The 13,618-nt window shown below is 49.7% G+C and overlaps 5 protein-coding genes across 11 annotated transcripts in view; 2 read left to right on the top strand and 3 right to left on the bottom strand.

Annotated features, from left to right (window-relative positions):
* The window catches only part of LOC105563120 (chromodomain-helicase-DNA-binding protein Mi-2 homolog), a 14,841-nt gene extending 13,135 nt beyond the window's left edge, over nucleotides 1–1,706 (bottom strand). For 4 of the 5 annotated variants that reach the window (XM_012014436.1, XM_012014437.1, XM_012014441.1 and 1 more), the window contains exon 1: nucleotides 1,216–1,706. In XM_012014436.1, coding sequence (XP_011869826.1) covers nucleotides 1,216–1,252 — 37 coding nt within the window. In that variant the 5' untranslated portion in view covers nucleotides 1,253–1,706. The remainder of the gene's footprint in view (nucleotides 1–1,215) is intronic. The other variant, XM_012014439.1, reaches the window with a different exon arrangement.
* Nucleotides 1,707–1,900: 194 nt separating this feature from the next.
* Nucleotides 1,901–5,673, top strand: LOC105563117 (mitochondrial import inner membrane translocase subunit TIM44). Of its 2 annotated transcripts, none has more exons than XM_012014432.1 (7): nucleotides 1,901–2,057; nucleotides 2,748–2,903; nucleotides 2,974–3,219; nucleotides 3,734–3,938; nucleotides 4,009–4,151; nucleotides 4,267–4,630; nucleotides 4,700–5,673. In XM_012014432.1, exons 1-7 carry the CDS (start codon nucleotides 2,055–2,057, stop codon nucleotides 4,945–4,947), a joined length of 1,365 nt encoding a protein of 454 aa, XP_011869822.1. In that variant the 5' UTR covers nucleotides 1,901–2,054; the 3' UTR covers nucleotides 4,948–5,673. The 2 variants fall into 2 exon arrangements, with proteins under 2 accessions (XP_011869822.1, XP_011869823.1); XM_012014433.1 differs by lacking the exon at nucleotides 1,901–2,057 and adding an exon at nucleotides 2,203–2,393.
* Nucleotides 5,158–9,517, bottom strand: LOC105563119 (targeting protein for Xklp2). 2 transcript variants are annotated; one of them, XM_012014434.1, is made up of 2 exons: nucleotides 9,162–9,517; nucleotides 5,158–8,641 (listed from the first exon to the last, which is right to left on the bottom strand). In XM_012014434.1, exon 2 carries the CDS (start codon nucleotides 8,533–8,535, stop codon nucleotides 6,214–6,216), a length of 2,322 nt encoding a protein of 773 aa, XP_011869824.1. In that variant the 5' UTR covers nucleotides 8,536–8,641; nucleotides 9,162–9,517; the 3' UTR covers nucleotides 5,158–6,213. The 2 variants fall into 2 exon arrangements, with proteins under 2 accessions (XP_011869824.1, XP_011869825.1); XM_012014435.1 differs by lacking the exon at nucleotides 9,162–9,517 and adding an exon at nucleotides 8,780–9,085.
* Nucleotides 9,518–10,831: 1,314 nt separating this feature from the next.
* Nucleotides 10,832–12,861, bottom strand: LOC105563116 (putative glutathione-specific gamma-glutamylcyclotransferase 2). The gene is made up of 2 exons (XM_012014431.1): nucleotides 12,712–12,861; nucleotides 10,832–12,167 (listed from the first exon to the last, which is right to left on the bottom strand). Exons 1-2 carry the CDS (start codon nucleotides 12,844–12,846, stop codon nucleotides 11,661–11,663), a joined length of 642 nt encoding a protein of 213 aa, XP_011869821.1. The 5' UTR covers nucleotides 12,847–12,861; the 3' UTR covers nucleotides 10,832–11,660.
* A 398-nt stretch (nucleotides 12,862–13,259) lies between these two features.
* LOC105563115 (WD repeat-containing protein 6) overlaps nucleotides 13,260–13,618 on the top strand; it is a 9,472-nt gene continuing 9,113 nt past the window's right edge. The window contains exon 1 of the mRNA XM_012014430.1: nucleotides 13,260–13,344. Within this exon, the coding sequence (XP_011869820.1) occupies nucleotides 13,278–13,344 (67 nt within the window). The 5' untranslated portion in view covers nucleotides 13,260–13,277. The remainder of the gene's footprint in view (nucleotides 13,345–13,618) is intronic.

The following is a 13,618-nucleotide window of genomic DNA, read 5'->3' as shown; positions in this document are numbered from 1 at the left end:
CTTACTCCTACTCCTTACTCCAGCTTACTCCATGTATTGTAGACCAGCCTTTAGATTGCACTGACATTTTACATAATAGTTACGATAAGTATTTAAAATTTGCCGCTCTTTATACGCTGTTTAATGAAAAATGGCGACTTCCGTTACATTGGCTCTACTTATAAGAACTCCGAGCTCCGTGCGACTGCGACAGCCTTATGACCGGAAACAATATACTTACGACATTGTCGTACGACATGCGACACAGCCTGTGCGTTTATTGTAGACGAGGTTTAGCGGCTGGTGTTACACTTGTCGTACGACAAATTTTTCAAGCGTGTCGATTGGCTGCAGGATAGGAAAATTCTCAAGTATCTATAAATGTTCTAGCCTGTAGCCAATCAACACGCTTGAAAGATTTGTCGTACGACAAGTGTAACACCAGCCACTAAGCCTCGTCTACAATACTTGGCGTCTTTCGTTACCTTTTTTTTTTAAAAAAAAGGTTATCTATAGTATACATTTTCAGTACCGAGAGCAAATATCGGAAGCCTTCGTATCTTATATGCATTGTTACACTTCGTTTCGTTGTTCTTTCTCTGCAATAGTATTTTCCGGCTTTGAAAGTGTAATTGCGGAACGTCAGATAATCGCACGATTCGATTCTTTCTTTTCGTTCGTTTGTTCCACCCGTTACGGGAACGTCGTCAACCATTAGGTTGTTTAGCGTATCTTTCTTGTCGAGTCCCTCCGAATTATACCACCTTTCCAGTGCGCCGTGTAAACTGACAGAACGCTTCGATTCTCCCCCCGGTACGCGCGGCAGGATTCAAGTTCCGGACAATGCAGATTGATTTCAATCTCGCGATTCACAACTTAGCTCCTAGGAATTGGAAAAGGATAAAGGGCGAGCGGCGTCAAAGTTGGCAGGAGTGGGCATAAAACGGCGGAGCGCGCGCCGGATCGCGCCGAGACTCGCACGCTCAACAGTCGGCGAAGGTTAGAAGACGCCGCTCCCCCCGGGGAAACCGGCGTGGCGTCGTCGTCGGCGACACGAGCCGCCGCGTTTGACATGGCAGCCATTGGCGCAACCGAAAAGCGCGCGTCTCGCGTTGCACGGCACCGATCGCCCCGGTGCCGTTCCCGTATAGTCCCTTGTCTCTCTACCTCACCCTCTCACGCTCTCTCTCTCTCTCTCTCTCGCTCATTCACTCGCGCTCTTTCTCTCGCACTCACCTGCGAAGTTCTCGTCCACCTCCTCGTCCGACGCCATTCTCCAGCGAGGCCGCTACTCGGCACCGAGGACGACGAAGACAGCGGCGACGACGACGACGGGACACGAGTCACACGAGGACGACAATCGCGACACAACGGCGGCGAGAGGACGCCTCGCGAGTCCGCGACGGAGACGCGCTCCTTCTCCTCCGGTCGCCCTTCCGCCTCACCTGTCCGCTTCTTCTCACGAGCGCGCGTAAACGCCGCGGCAGCGCGTCATCGACGGCACACGACGCTACCTCGCTTCCCGGTGCGCACGGCCTGGCTGCAGCGTGCCGTCGCTCCCGGCTCCGGTGTATATACCCTCGGCGGCCACGACACGTATACACGCGCGCGCGCACACAACGCAAACGCTACGCTACGCTCCGCTGCCGCTACCGTTTACGCCGCGCGCGATTCGTCGTTTCCCCTCGTCCCGCTTCACCACTCAAAGGCGCGCGGCCGAGGCTTCTCCGCCTTTCCCCTGCTTTTCCTCGCTCTCCCCCCCCCCTCCCTGCCACGAGGAATTGTACCGCGGACTCTCGCACGCGAGCGTCTCCCGCGAACGACAAAGCCCACGGTTTCTCTCCTCTGTCCTTTCTGCCCCCCCCCCTCTCCTGCCCCCACGGTCATTCTGTTCGGCGAGTTCGCAGTCCCTAACCTGATCTAACCCAACCCTAACCTAACATAATCGCGACGCGCCGCTCTCGCCGAGCGACAGGAGGCGCGACCGAGCCGCGCGACTCGTGTCGTCAGCAGCCGCGCATTCACGAGGGTCTCCGCTTCTCGCCGAGGGTTCGCACGGACAAATTTTTCGTAAAATGGTAAGCAGGTCGGATTGCTGACTAAGTCGATGTCGCGCGGGCGCCCACGGATTGCGAGCGGAGCGCCCGCGCCCGCGACGCGCGACGGTCGCGCGTGAACTCGCGAGGCCCGCACGGGACGGCCGGTGTTTTCGCCGCTGACGCGAAGGTTATGTCCACCCCGCGGAGCCGCCGCTCGACGTGGATCGGTTGCGAGATGTTGCGCGATCGTCGGGGGGGCCTGCGGTGGCCCGCGCGTTTCCCCTTCGTTCGCGAGCGCTCGACGAATCGGCTCGTATTGACGACGGGGCGTCACGCGACGCACGTTTCTCCCCGACATTTCGGCGCGATTGTCAGGTCCGGGCGATTCACGATCGAAGACTCGGGCCCGGTTTCACCGACGCTGTTTAACTTGAAGCTTAGCTTCATTCGTTCTTTGTCCCTTTTCAACTGTTACCTTGAATTGAATCAAGATTGAAGTGAAGCGACGTTTGGTAAAACCGGGTCGAAAACCTAAGGCCCGGTTTCACCCACGCTGTTTGACTTTAGGCTTGGCTTAATTCGTTCTTTGTCTCTTTTCAACTGTTACTTTAGAAAGAGACGAGCGTGAGTTGAACCAAGATTAAAGTTAAGCGACGTTCGGTTGAAACCGGGCCCCAGTGTGCTCGACTTATATTAATATAATATAATAATAAATGGATGTTGCGACAGTTGCAGAACGTTGCGTCATGCAGGGCGAGCCTGAAGGGGGCCGCGAGGCTGGTGCGACCCGCGAGAAGCCTGAGAGATGGCTCGAGGGAGCGCATGCTGTCACCCGCTCTACCGTCGACGTCGTCGGTGGAGCTGCTCGACGCGCGTGTGCAGTCGGTAAGTTCCTTGCCGCGGAGACGGGCGACGCCGGTGATGAGCAGCGACGCTCTTTTCTTCTCTCTTGCAGTTTCGACCGTACTCGAACCCGGCGCGCCGGCCGAGCTTCCTCTCGCAGTTCGTCGAGAACATCAAGCAGGAGATGCAGAAGAACAAGGAGATGAAGGAGTCGTTGAAGAAGTTCAGGGAGGAGGCGGAGAAGCTGGAGCAGTCGGAGGCGCTGCGAACGGCGCGGCAGAAGTTCCAGGCCGTCGAGTCCGAGGCTAATAAAAGTTCGGAAGTGATCAAAGAGAAATTAGACACAATTAAGGAAAAGGTGTGCGCAGGGATAGGAAAGTTACCTTTGAAAAGTAACTGGTTGCAGTTGCTCGTTGCCGAGCGTAAAGTGTAACTCGTTACCGTTATAGTTACTGATTTTCGAAAGTAACTCGCCATCGCTACTTAAAACATAACATTTCATTACTTTTTTAATTCCAAAGCGAGACCAGACAAACTAAAACGTCTACCTTCGTACTAGCTTTTTATTAGCAAAGATATGAAAGAATTTTTTACCTTAAAGTTGTAGCTACAAGTAACGCCAGGGTGTCCAGTGGTCAGGAAAATCTGGAAAACCAGGAATTGTGAAGGAAATTAGAAATCTGGAAAAGTCGGAATTTTACGATTTATCTGAATTTTTTTACATCGTTTCACATTTTTTCTGAATAATTTAAAGTCTTTAGACAATAAACTTTTCTTTGGCTCTCGGTACACTAATTTTCTGTTTCTGAACATCAATTTATTTGGGGACACGGTGTAACGCGTGTATAACTGTGCAAACTTATGTCTGAAAGGTGCAAGAAGTTATCGAGGAGGCGAGCAAGACTGAATTGGGGAAACGTGCCGGGCAGTTGGGCGGGGAGATCAGCAGGTCGGCCAAAGGCGCGGCAGAGACCATCTCGGAAAAGAGCCAGGCACTTGGTAAGACCGGCGCATTTCAAACGATATCGCACACCGCCGAGGCCGTACGGAATGAACTTGACCAACATGGAATTCTAGGTAGATAGATTTGGCTGAAATAGAGACAGGGAGTAGGGAGCAGATTAAATTTCATTATTGCTTGATGCAGGCAATGTTTACGTTCCGCCTAAAAAGCTAAGAAAGAGGAACGAAGTGGCGATAGAGCCTAGAGAAATTACGCCCGATCAAAAGACGACGGGCGTGGAAGTGCACAGGGACTACATGTTTTCGAATGCCTGGCAGAAATTCAAGGTACCTATCGCGGCTAATGCCTCGGGATATAAATTTTACGCGATTACGCGTAAGCCAGTATCCAGACGGACGTTGACGAGTGCCTCCATTTAATGTGTCGGATGTTTTTTTAAAGGATAATAATCCATACGTGAATAAAGTAATGGACTGGAAGATGAAATACGACGAGTCAGATAATGCCATGCTACGCGCTTCCAGATTGCTTACGGATAAGGTTTCGGACATTATAGGCGGGCTGTTTCAAAAGACCGAGCTGTCGGAGACCCTTACAGAGATCTGTAACCTGGATCCGACTTTTAGCAAAATACAATTCCTGAAGGACTGCGAGACCGACTTCATCCCGAATATCCTCGAGGCGATGGTCAAGGGTGACCTCGAGATTCTCAAGGACTGGTGCCACGAAGGACCCTACAATATAATCGCGCATCCGCACAAGGAAGTGAAGAAGTTGGGCCATTACTCGGATAGTAAGATTCTAGGTACGTATATACCATTCGTTAATCATACGATGCCGTCTCCAAGTCGTGAGGGAAGAATATCGTTTGCAGATATCGACAACGTGGACCTGGTGATGGGCAAGATGATGGAACAGGGCCCGGTTCTGATAATTAGCTTTCAATCTCAGCAAATCATGTGCGTGAGAAACTCGAAGCACGAGGTGATCGAGGGAGATCCCCAGAAAGTGATGCGCGTCAATTACGTCTGGGTGATGTGTCGCGACCGAACGGAACTCAATCCCAAGGCCGCGTGGCGTTTGCTCGATCTCAGTGCCACCAGTTCGGAGCAGTTGGTATAGTGCGCGGAACGAAACCCAGCGCAAACTCACCTACTCGAACGTTCGCGCCACCAAGTGGAGGGCGTCGTGTAGTGGTGTCATCCATGTACATTGCCGTTGTCATTCGCGTTAAAAATTCCTTCGACCTTCGTGTTGAACGATCACCGATCTAGCGTACATAGTGTACAGCGTGTTTCCTGTAAATCGGAATGTTTATGTATGTATACAAGATTTTAGCAACGCATTATCTGTAAATTTTAATTACATGTCATGTAAGTACATAGACGTTGCCAGGTTATTACTTGCAAAATAATATATTTGTAAATACATCGAGATCACGTTGTCCGATACGATCTGTGATTGCATATAGCTTGCTACTATTTAAAAAGTAGGTCATAAATATAATAATATTCATTTTTATCGTGTACATAACGCACGTTACGTCTTTACGTCGAGTATTAATTGTTTGATCGGTTTTTCCAACCAGTGCTCTACACTTTCAGACTAACAAAAATAGAACTTAAAAAAAAAGCATAAAAAATTGTATCACGGATTGGCAAATATTAAAAACTGCGTTTCATCACAATATTCACGTTACGGTTACATGACAATTTTCCCAGTGGCAGTAAAGGGAAGGAGGATGGTTGTATTCTATTTTCGAGACGATGAGAATCGTACTTTTCGAATGCTCAAATCAATGATGTAAAAAATAATTACAGATATTAAAGATTTTAGAAGTGAAAAGTATTCACCTTCTTTAAAATACGATATTTCAATTATGTGCACGTATCTAATATATTGATATATTAATATATAAATGAATGTACATACACATGTGTAATATATTAACGAATAAGTATACGACAATCGAGTTACAAAGGGAACCGATTGTCTTTTGAAGACTATTGTAGGAGTTACAAGCTTACAATTAAATTGAAGTAGAATAAAATGATAGTCAGTGAACAAGACAAACGGTTATAGTATTAGTTTTCTATTTTATTAATAAAAAAAAACATTTAGACAAGCGAGATGCTATCGGTAACCCCGGTTTTCATTAACGCAATTTAACTTCGATCTTAGTTCAACTTTTCGTCTCTTTCCAAGTTGTTCGAGAGAGATGAAGGATAAATTAACGCAAGATGAAAGTTGACAATATTTGTGAAAACCGGGGCAAAGAAGATAAATCTAAGCTACGTTTACATATATTTTATAACGTTACACTGTTAAAATCTTTATATAAATATAGAGCGAGTTACAATATTACACAAAACTTGGGAGCAAAGCATTTTAATCGACGTGTGACGTGTAACGCTTCGATCTAAGTTTACTCGCAAAGGCGGGACTGTGCGGATCAGTCAGCGGTTTTGTCGATTTGATAACCATTGGCGATTTGTACGCCGGCATCGGTCTGGCTTTCATCTCGGTTAATTTGCGCAGCTTCGCCTTCATCTCCTTTTCGGATTCGAGTCTTTTCTTTTCGATTTCCTGACACTTTGCCTCCTCCTCCATTTCCTTACGCTTAATCTTCTCGTTGAACTCCTCTCGCTCCTTCGCCCGTTTATCGGTGTTCAATGTCAGCGGATAGGCTTTCAACGGTACTTTCTGTTTATCAAAAATGGAAGCGACGCTCTTCGACTTTCGAATATTCTCTCTCCCCGTCTTGGAAGACTCGGAGTTCGGCTCTTTGTTCTCTTGATTCTCCGCTTGCTCGCTCGCCGTATTCTTGTCCTTCGCTAACAGACTCTCTTTCGATCTACCGCGAACCATGACGGGTTTGAAGACCGGTGCCGGATTCGCGCGGAACACGCGCGCCCGCTTGTCCTCTTCGAACACCTGCTTCACCAACTGTTCCTTTCTCTCAAATGCTTTCTTGTTCCGATCATCAAAGCTGAACGGACACGGCAAGATCGGTTTTTTCGTATCTTGCTGCTGTTCCTGCTGCTGTTTCGCCCGCGGCGTTGGTGGCTTTGAAAAATTCGGCACCGGTCTAGCGTGGAATTCCGTTTTCACCTGGTTGGCCTCCTGCAAACTCTTCAGCCGTTGTTCCTTCTTCATCTGCAGATTCTTGTTGCGCGCCTCGAAGCTGAACGGCATGATGCGCGTCACGTTCTTCGTGGCGCCGGTGTCTTTCGGCACTCCAAAGAACGTTATCTCCTCGTGGTCTACAATAATACTCGAAGGATCAGTCGCTAGCACCTTGACTACGTTCTTCGGACCGGACGCCACTTTCTTGCGATGTGGCAACAAAATCTTGGGCTGAGATATGCTCGTGACGGCAACTTTTTCATTGGATTGCGTGGCTGTCGTCGACCTCTTTGCAACACCGACGGATTTTGTCACCACTGGTCCTCGTGGTCCTCTCAGCACGTTACGTGGTATCGGATTGGCCTTTATTTTATGCTTCCTCATCTCCTCGACCTCCAGTTTCTCGCGCTCCTCTCGGCTCAGCGCGGTAACGGGACGCGCCCTGGTCTTCGACACGAGCGCCGGCGAAATCGGAATCGTCGGCTTCAGGCGGTTCTGCATCAACTTCGTCGCGTTGAGCACGTCCACGCCCGACTTATTGCTTCTGGTGTGGAAACGCTCGGGCGTGTCATTTTGGAAGCGCGACACCGCCTCCGCCAGACTAACGTACTTCTTTTTGATCGAAACTCTGCGTTTCAGCATACTCGGCCTATGATTGCACCAGGTAAGCACCGTGTGCTTGTTCGAAGACTGCCTTTCGTTACCTTTCTTGATCGCAGCGTCCACGTCGTCTTGAGCGGCCTCTTTCTTCGCCTCCTCCTCGGTACCCTTGTCGTTCGCTGACTCTCCCGATTCATCTCGCAACTCCCTATCCTCTTCCTCGTTCTGTTCTTCACCGTCCGTCTCGTCACCTTTCTTAAAACCTTTTTCATTGTTTTCCTCGTTGGATCCCTTGCCGCTCTCCTCCTCGACCTGCTTTTCTCTCTCATTGTTAGAGTCATCCGTCAAGTCGTCTGGACTCCCGGAAGGATCGTTGTGCTCGGTGCAATTCTCGTCTTGCTTTAACAGAGCATGACTGACTCGCGTTTTCTTCGCGCTTGCGGACGTACCATTGTTCGGCACGCAGATACTCTTGCTGAGTTTCGTGGGGCTTGTCACGGGATCTTGTCCAGATGGGACGCACTTACTCGAAACGCTGCGACAGCCAACAGATCTGGACAACTTGGCGATCTTCGACATGTTCGGCGTGTTGGCATTCAACATCTGGGTAGCCTCGTTCGCCACGTCTCGTTTAGGCGGTTTCTTGCAGAGCTCCAATTTCCTCATCGCATCACCCAGCACCTCATCGTAAGTGGTCTCCACTATTGTCGCCTTGTTATTGCGAGTTTTCGGGGAGATCATCTTGATGGGGGTATTTTTTATGATGTCCAGGTCGGCCTGTGCCATCGTGCTGGCGCACGTGACGTCCGGTTGCTGCGCGGGCTGAGCGATCTCCGTACTTTCGCAAGTGGGGTCACCGAGATTCTCCGCACGCTCGTGCACCTCGTGCGGCTTTTCGAAGAAATCCGGCACCCGTATCGGGCTGTGAGTCTCGGTGAAGTCCACCCACTGCGGCGCGTGCAGCTCGTAATAATCCCCCATCATTCCCCGATCTGCGAGATGTACGGACGCGGACGCTGAGATACCCTGGTGCTCGAGTCGAAGAGAATCTCGGTGTCAAAAGCCGAATGCCATCCAACGGTTAATTGATCTAAAACATAAAACTGTTTAAGTCTCAAACAACATAGGGACTAACAGGAGATATGGAAGTAAACATGTGAAATTCTTTTATTCCTACATCATAGCTTTTGCACCCCAATTACTTGCGAGCTATGTTACTTCAACTGACCTTCGAAGTTGAGCAAATCGACTCGGTCGCTTCTACAACGGCTGTGTTTTGCCAAACCTCCGCCTGGCTAGACGCGCGTACAAGCGGCGAGCGTTTGCTCACAAATGTTCGGCTGGACTAAGCGCGCCGAGGCTGCGTCAAGCGGCACTGAAATCGAAAGCGCTACCAAACGAGCGACTGCTCAGCTGGCGGAGGCTCGGCAAAACACGGCCAATGATACAGAAATGACGTTGCTTCGACGACGACGCTCGTCGGTGTCCGTAGATCAACAGCTTGCTGCGTTATTCGGGCGAACTCCTCATTCCGACGAGCTAACAATCGAGTCTCGCAGGTCCGACATTTCGTCGCGGGATCAAGATAAAGGTCGGCACAACGTACTTACGTCTATTCAAGTCTGCTATCTTGCGTGTCTCGTCACTCAAGAACTCATTGACGAAAATCCGTTCTTCTTGCAACGTGCGTCCTCGCTCTCTGCCGGCACGCTCTTCTTAATTAAATAGCACCTGTCTTCCTCAGGACAATACAGCCAAGCCGGTGGGCTCGACCGATCGAGGAGGACCTGACGAGGGCAGGGAACCGAGCCAGCAACAACCTTCTCGCCGGCGCAGCCAACGACGGAATCGCGTACGTTGCGTACGTTCAAGTTCGAATCTCTCGGTGCTGCGCCCGGATTGGCCGGCGTTGTTGCTAGCCGCGTCCGGGATTTCGCGCGTGCGCGTCGCGCGCGCCCATCCGGAGGGAAACAAGAGAAAAGAAACTGACGCCTTAGGAAGTCGACTCTCTTCTACGGAGTCTCTCGAAAGCCGCGTGATTACCTACCGGTGTATCTCAACGTTGAACAACGTCGTTTTGTTCTCTCGTCCCGTCCCTTTTGTCCCCTCGAGGATACCGCGGCGCGCGCCAAGATTTCTCTCGCGCCTCTGTTGCGCAAGTCACTCCACCGCCCCGCGCATGCGCGGAGAAACCCCGCCACGTCGTAGCGCGCGTTCCAATTGGCTGCCGAGTTGGCACCGCGTTTCCACGAAGGGAAACGTCAAGGCAGAAAAGTCCCTACGTCGAAATATCCCTATAGCGAGTGCCCGCCAAAGTATGAATCGCCAAGTGTTTAAATTTTTAATTTCCGTCGAGTTATTTGCAGAAAGCAGCGGTGGATCACCGCGTGCAACAAGAACTGCAAAAGTGAATTGTATGATTTATGCCACGGCCATCTTTTTTTTTGCCAACACGGTCAAATACAGTTTTTGCGTTTGCAATTCTTTTTATCGGCTTGATGCACAAAGGGATGCTAGGATAAGTTGCGGGCCGCATATCACAACTTTTTATAAAAATGTCGCTTTATAAATGAACTGAAGTTAGCTAATCTCAATCGCTTATAAGGCGATACTTTTTCCTTCCCCTTCGGTGTTTAATATAAAGTCGACCGTCCCTGGGTTTGTCTTTACGCGTGCTTTAATCGCGTGGAAGAATTTTGCAGTTTTATTAAGTGAATTTCAAATTTTAGTACGAACTACAATGTGAACATTTCAAACACCAATGCCACGTGGTTTTCGCAATTTATCCCGGAATCATTTTGTGCGTAGACGCTAAGAAAAAGAATTACAAGCGCAATATTAAAAACAGTGGCGATCGTGGCGCAGAGGATTGTGCGCTGGTCTGGTAATCCGAAGACCTGGGTTCAAAACCAAACAAAACATTGTTGGTTTTTCGTTCGAACGCCACCCAGCAAACACCAAAGTAACAATTACATAACATCAATGCAAATGTAATATAACAGGCATGTGTTATATTACATTTATATTGATGTTATGTAACTGTTACTTTGGTGTTTGCTGAGCACATAGAGAAGTGGATATAGAGAAAGGTGTTACAAAAGGTTTGGGCACGTTCCTTCAAAAACGCCTTGTAACCCTAAGGGGAATCAATAAAATGTATCTACATCTACAAGCGCAAAAACTATATTTGACTGCGCGTCGGTAAAAAAAAAAGATGGCTGAGGGATCGTCTCGTCATTGCGAAAAGTTCAAGTCAGCAGTAATGAAAATTGCGGCTGTCTTTATGAGAAAATATGATTTATTCGATAAATATTCTTATCATTGGTTTAGAAATATTCGTGCCTAGACTTTTACGGAACTATTACTTTTTCTACTATTCCACTGGACAGTGCAAAAAGGATCTCGCCTTTTTATTGCTCGGCCAATCGCACCGGTAGTCGCGCTTCGCTACAACCAGAGAGAAACCTGAAAGTGAACGCCGGCCGTTTTACTCGATACCGTTTCGAGAAACTGTTTGCACGCCCTTACGCCCACTTTTACGTTTGGATCTGTTTTGCTATGCTCTTTTGACACTGCCTCCAGGTCTCCACTTCGTGCGTGTTCGTGTTATACCTACTTTTTAGGACTGCGCTGTAAATTTCAAAATTACATGACCACAAATTATCCACATAGTGTTTACATCAGCTTTGTTTCATATAGACAACGTAAATTTTATGAATTAGATATCACAATGCATAGCACAGACACGCACCAAGTGAAAATTGCATCAGCAGAGTTGGAAAACGTGCAATGATAGCTGCAAAAATAAAAATGAGCGCAAGGGCGCGTGAAACAGTCTCCTGAAACGGTATCACGTAAAACCGCCGGCGTTCACTTTCTCTCAGGTTTCTCCCTGCTTTAGTGAAAAGTCCCTAAATGAGGATCGTTAAGTTCGTCGCTAGAATAAAATAATTATGCAGCAGTTTGCTACACAACTTGCTACAATCCTAACGAAAAATTTGTCTAAAATGTAGGGAAAGACAGGATCAAATTAACTAAATATCCAGTCGGTCGTGTTGGCCGACGACACAATTGGCCACGTCTTTCCGTTCCAATACAACCGTCGGGTTTCACAAAAACTGATCCAGCTCCAGCGACTCCTCGTTCTCCCGCTCCAACTCCTTCACGGCTGTCTCCAGGGCGAACAGATGCTCGTCCTGCACGCCGGGCGCAATCGTGCGCATCGCGGACGCCAGCTTGTAGAGATATTCCACATTCGGGCCGCTGAGGCCGCGCGAGACGAGTATGTGCCTCGCGAGGGTGTCCAGGTTCTCCATACCGGCGAAATTCGGGTTGTCCTCTTCGCCTATGTAGATAGTGAGGTAGAACGGGGCCTCGTCCGAGGCGGCGGAGAAGCTCGTCCTCGACAGGTCGTTGGTTGAGACGTTGACGTTGGCGCCGAACTTGGCGAAGTCACAGGGGTAGAAGAGGACGGTTCTCTTGATGTAGCCGCCCTTCTCCCGAAAGTCCAAGTGGTTCACCACGTTTTCTATGTTCTCGGAGGATATCTTGTACGCGACTCCCCACACCTCGTCGTCGGGGTTGCTGGAGGCGAGCAGCGTCACCACGCGTCCAGGCTGCAACATGAAAAGGGAAATGCGGTTGAATGAGCCAGCCAGACCCCGGGGGGCCCACGTTCCCTCACGGAGGCTCCACTGTGCGTGCCCGAGAGGCAACCCCGGTAGACATTGGCCCAAGGGTGCTCTCCGGCAACGTGTATACACAGGCGACGCCGTGTAACAACAGCGAGTCGCTTTATCCCCGTCGTTCGCCGTTGTTCAACGAGGATCAAGTGACTCTGCGTCGAGTCTAATCTACAATGCGCTTTCTGCGTCTAGAAACATTCTATTTCATATAAACAGATCGAAACGCTCAACAAATTTGTCAACAATGTACGATTTATACAACGTATAATATACAATTTATCAACTTGCATAGATTTCGTAAACGTATACATTAGCTACAAAGTAGAATGTTTCTAGACGCAGAGGGCACATTGTAGATTAGGCTTCACACCGCGGCAGTTTGTGTCTCTCGCCGTGGAAAGCACCCTACGTTTCCCCGTTCTGACGCGCCTGCTGTCGCGGACCGAGCCGAGCGGCCACGCGACGGAACCCTCACCCTGTTCGGCACGCCACGATGGTCCGTGCTCTTCTGATAGAAGCGCCTGACGTATCCCTTGATGCGCCCGACCAGCTTCCTCTCGTACGGAAAGTCCGCCTTCCATATCAGCGAGCCATAACCAAACACCCACATGCTTGCCCGCTCGACCGCGCGCACCGCCGCGGGACCTTCCTTCACCGTCGACGACGACGACGACGATCACGTCGCGCGCCGGCACAGAAGCTGCCTGACCTCCCGGGTGACCAGCTCGTTCGTCAATGTCGCGGCATAATTCGCGGGGGAACGCACTACGGAACGACGCTCCATGTTACGCCCAGCGCGCGCGTCCGCTACCACCGCGCGAGTATAACCTTACTGCGACCCGAACGCACGTGTCATAACAATCGAGCGGGGGGGAAAAGTGCCCGCGCGACCGCGTTGTCGGTGGCCCGCGAGAGGGAAAACAAAGGCTTCGCGAGCAAGTGAGGCGCACGTGATACGAAGGATCGGCTGGCACGTCGAGGAAACCGACGTGACGGCGAACGCCGTAAACGCAGCCCAGCGTAAGCGTTTATTTGCGAAAAATGACGTTGCTGTTGTCGCGCACGGACGTCCTCGCCGTCTGTTGCGTCAACGACGCCGTGCTCGTAGGTCAGTTGCGATAATTAGTACAAGTTTGTACAGTATTTCTGAACACTGTCATAGTCGTACGGTTTGTATGGTGTTAGTAATTGGGGTAATGTTGTACTTGATATTGTATTGTAATACTGTGTAAATTGTAACGTGATTGTGGCCCGAACATTGTACAATATTGTACAAATAATCCTGCCGGAGATTGACAGAGATCTAGGACCAGTAGCGCGATAATTAATACAATTTATACAGTACTTGTGAACGCTGTCGCAATTGTACGGCTTGTGCGATA

The sequence above is a fragment of the Vollenhovia emeryi genome, unplaced genomic scaffold (assembly GCF_000949405.1).
Source record: "Vollenhovia emeryi isolate VEMERY1.0 unplaced genomic scaffold, V.emery_V1.0 DF939180.1, whole genome shotgun sequence".
Classification (NCBI taxonomy): domain Eukaryota; kingdom Metazoa; phylum Arthropoda; class Insecta; order Hymenoptera; family Formicidae; genus Vollenhovia; species Vollenhovia emeryi.
Note: the sequence above shows the minus strand (reverse complement) of the source record. Positions and strands in the feature narration are given on the sequence as shown.

Bases quoted from the DNA above. Each gene is read 5' to 3' on its own strand.
- LOC105563117 (XM_012014432.1), top strand. The intron at 2,904-2,973 runs GTAAGTTCCTTG...TCTCTCTTGCAG, and splicing joins TCGACGCGCGTGTGCAGTCG to TTTCGACCGTACTCGAACCC. The intron at 3,220-3,733 runs GTGTGCGCAGGG...TATGTCTGAAAG, and splicing joins TAGACACAATTAAGGAAAAG to GTGCAAGAAGTTATCGAGGA.
- LOC105563119 (XM_012014434.1), bottom strand. From the start codon at position 8,535: ATGATGGGGGATTATTACGAGCTGCACGCGCCGCAGTGGGTGGACTTC.
- LOC105563116 (XM_012014431.1), bottom strand. From the start codon at position 12,846: ATGTGGGTGTTTGGTTATGGCTCGCTGATATGGAAGGCGGACTTTCCG. The intron at 12,168-12,711 runs GTGAGGGTTCCG...TTCATGTTGCAG, and splicing joins ATCGTGGCGTGCCGAACAGG to CCTGGACGCGTGGTGACGCT.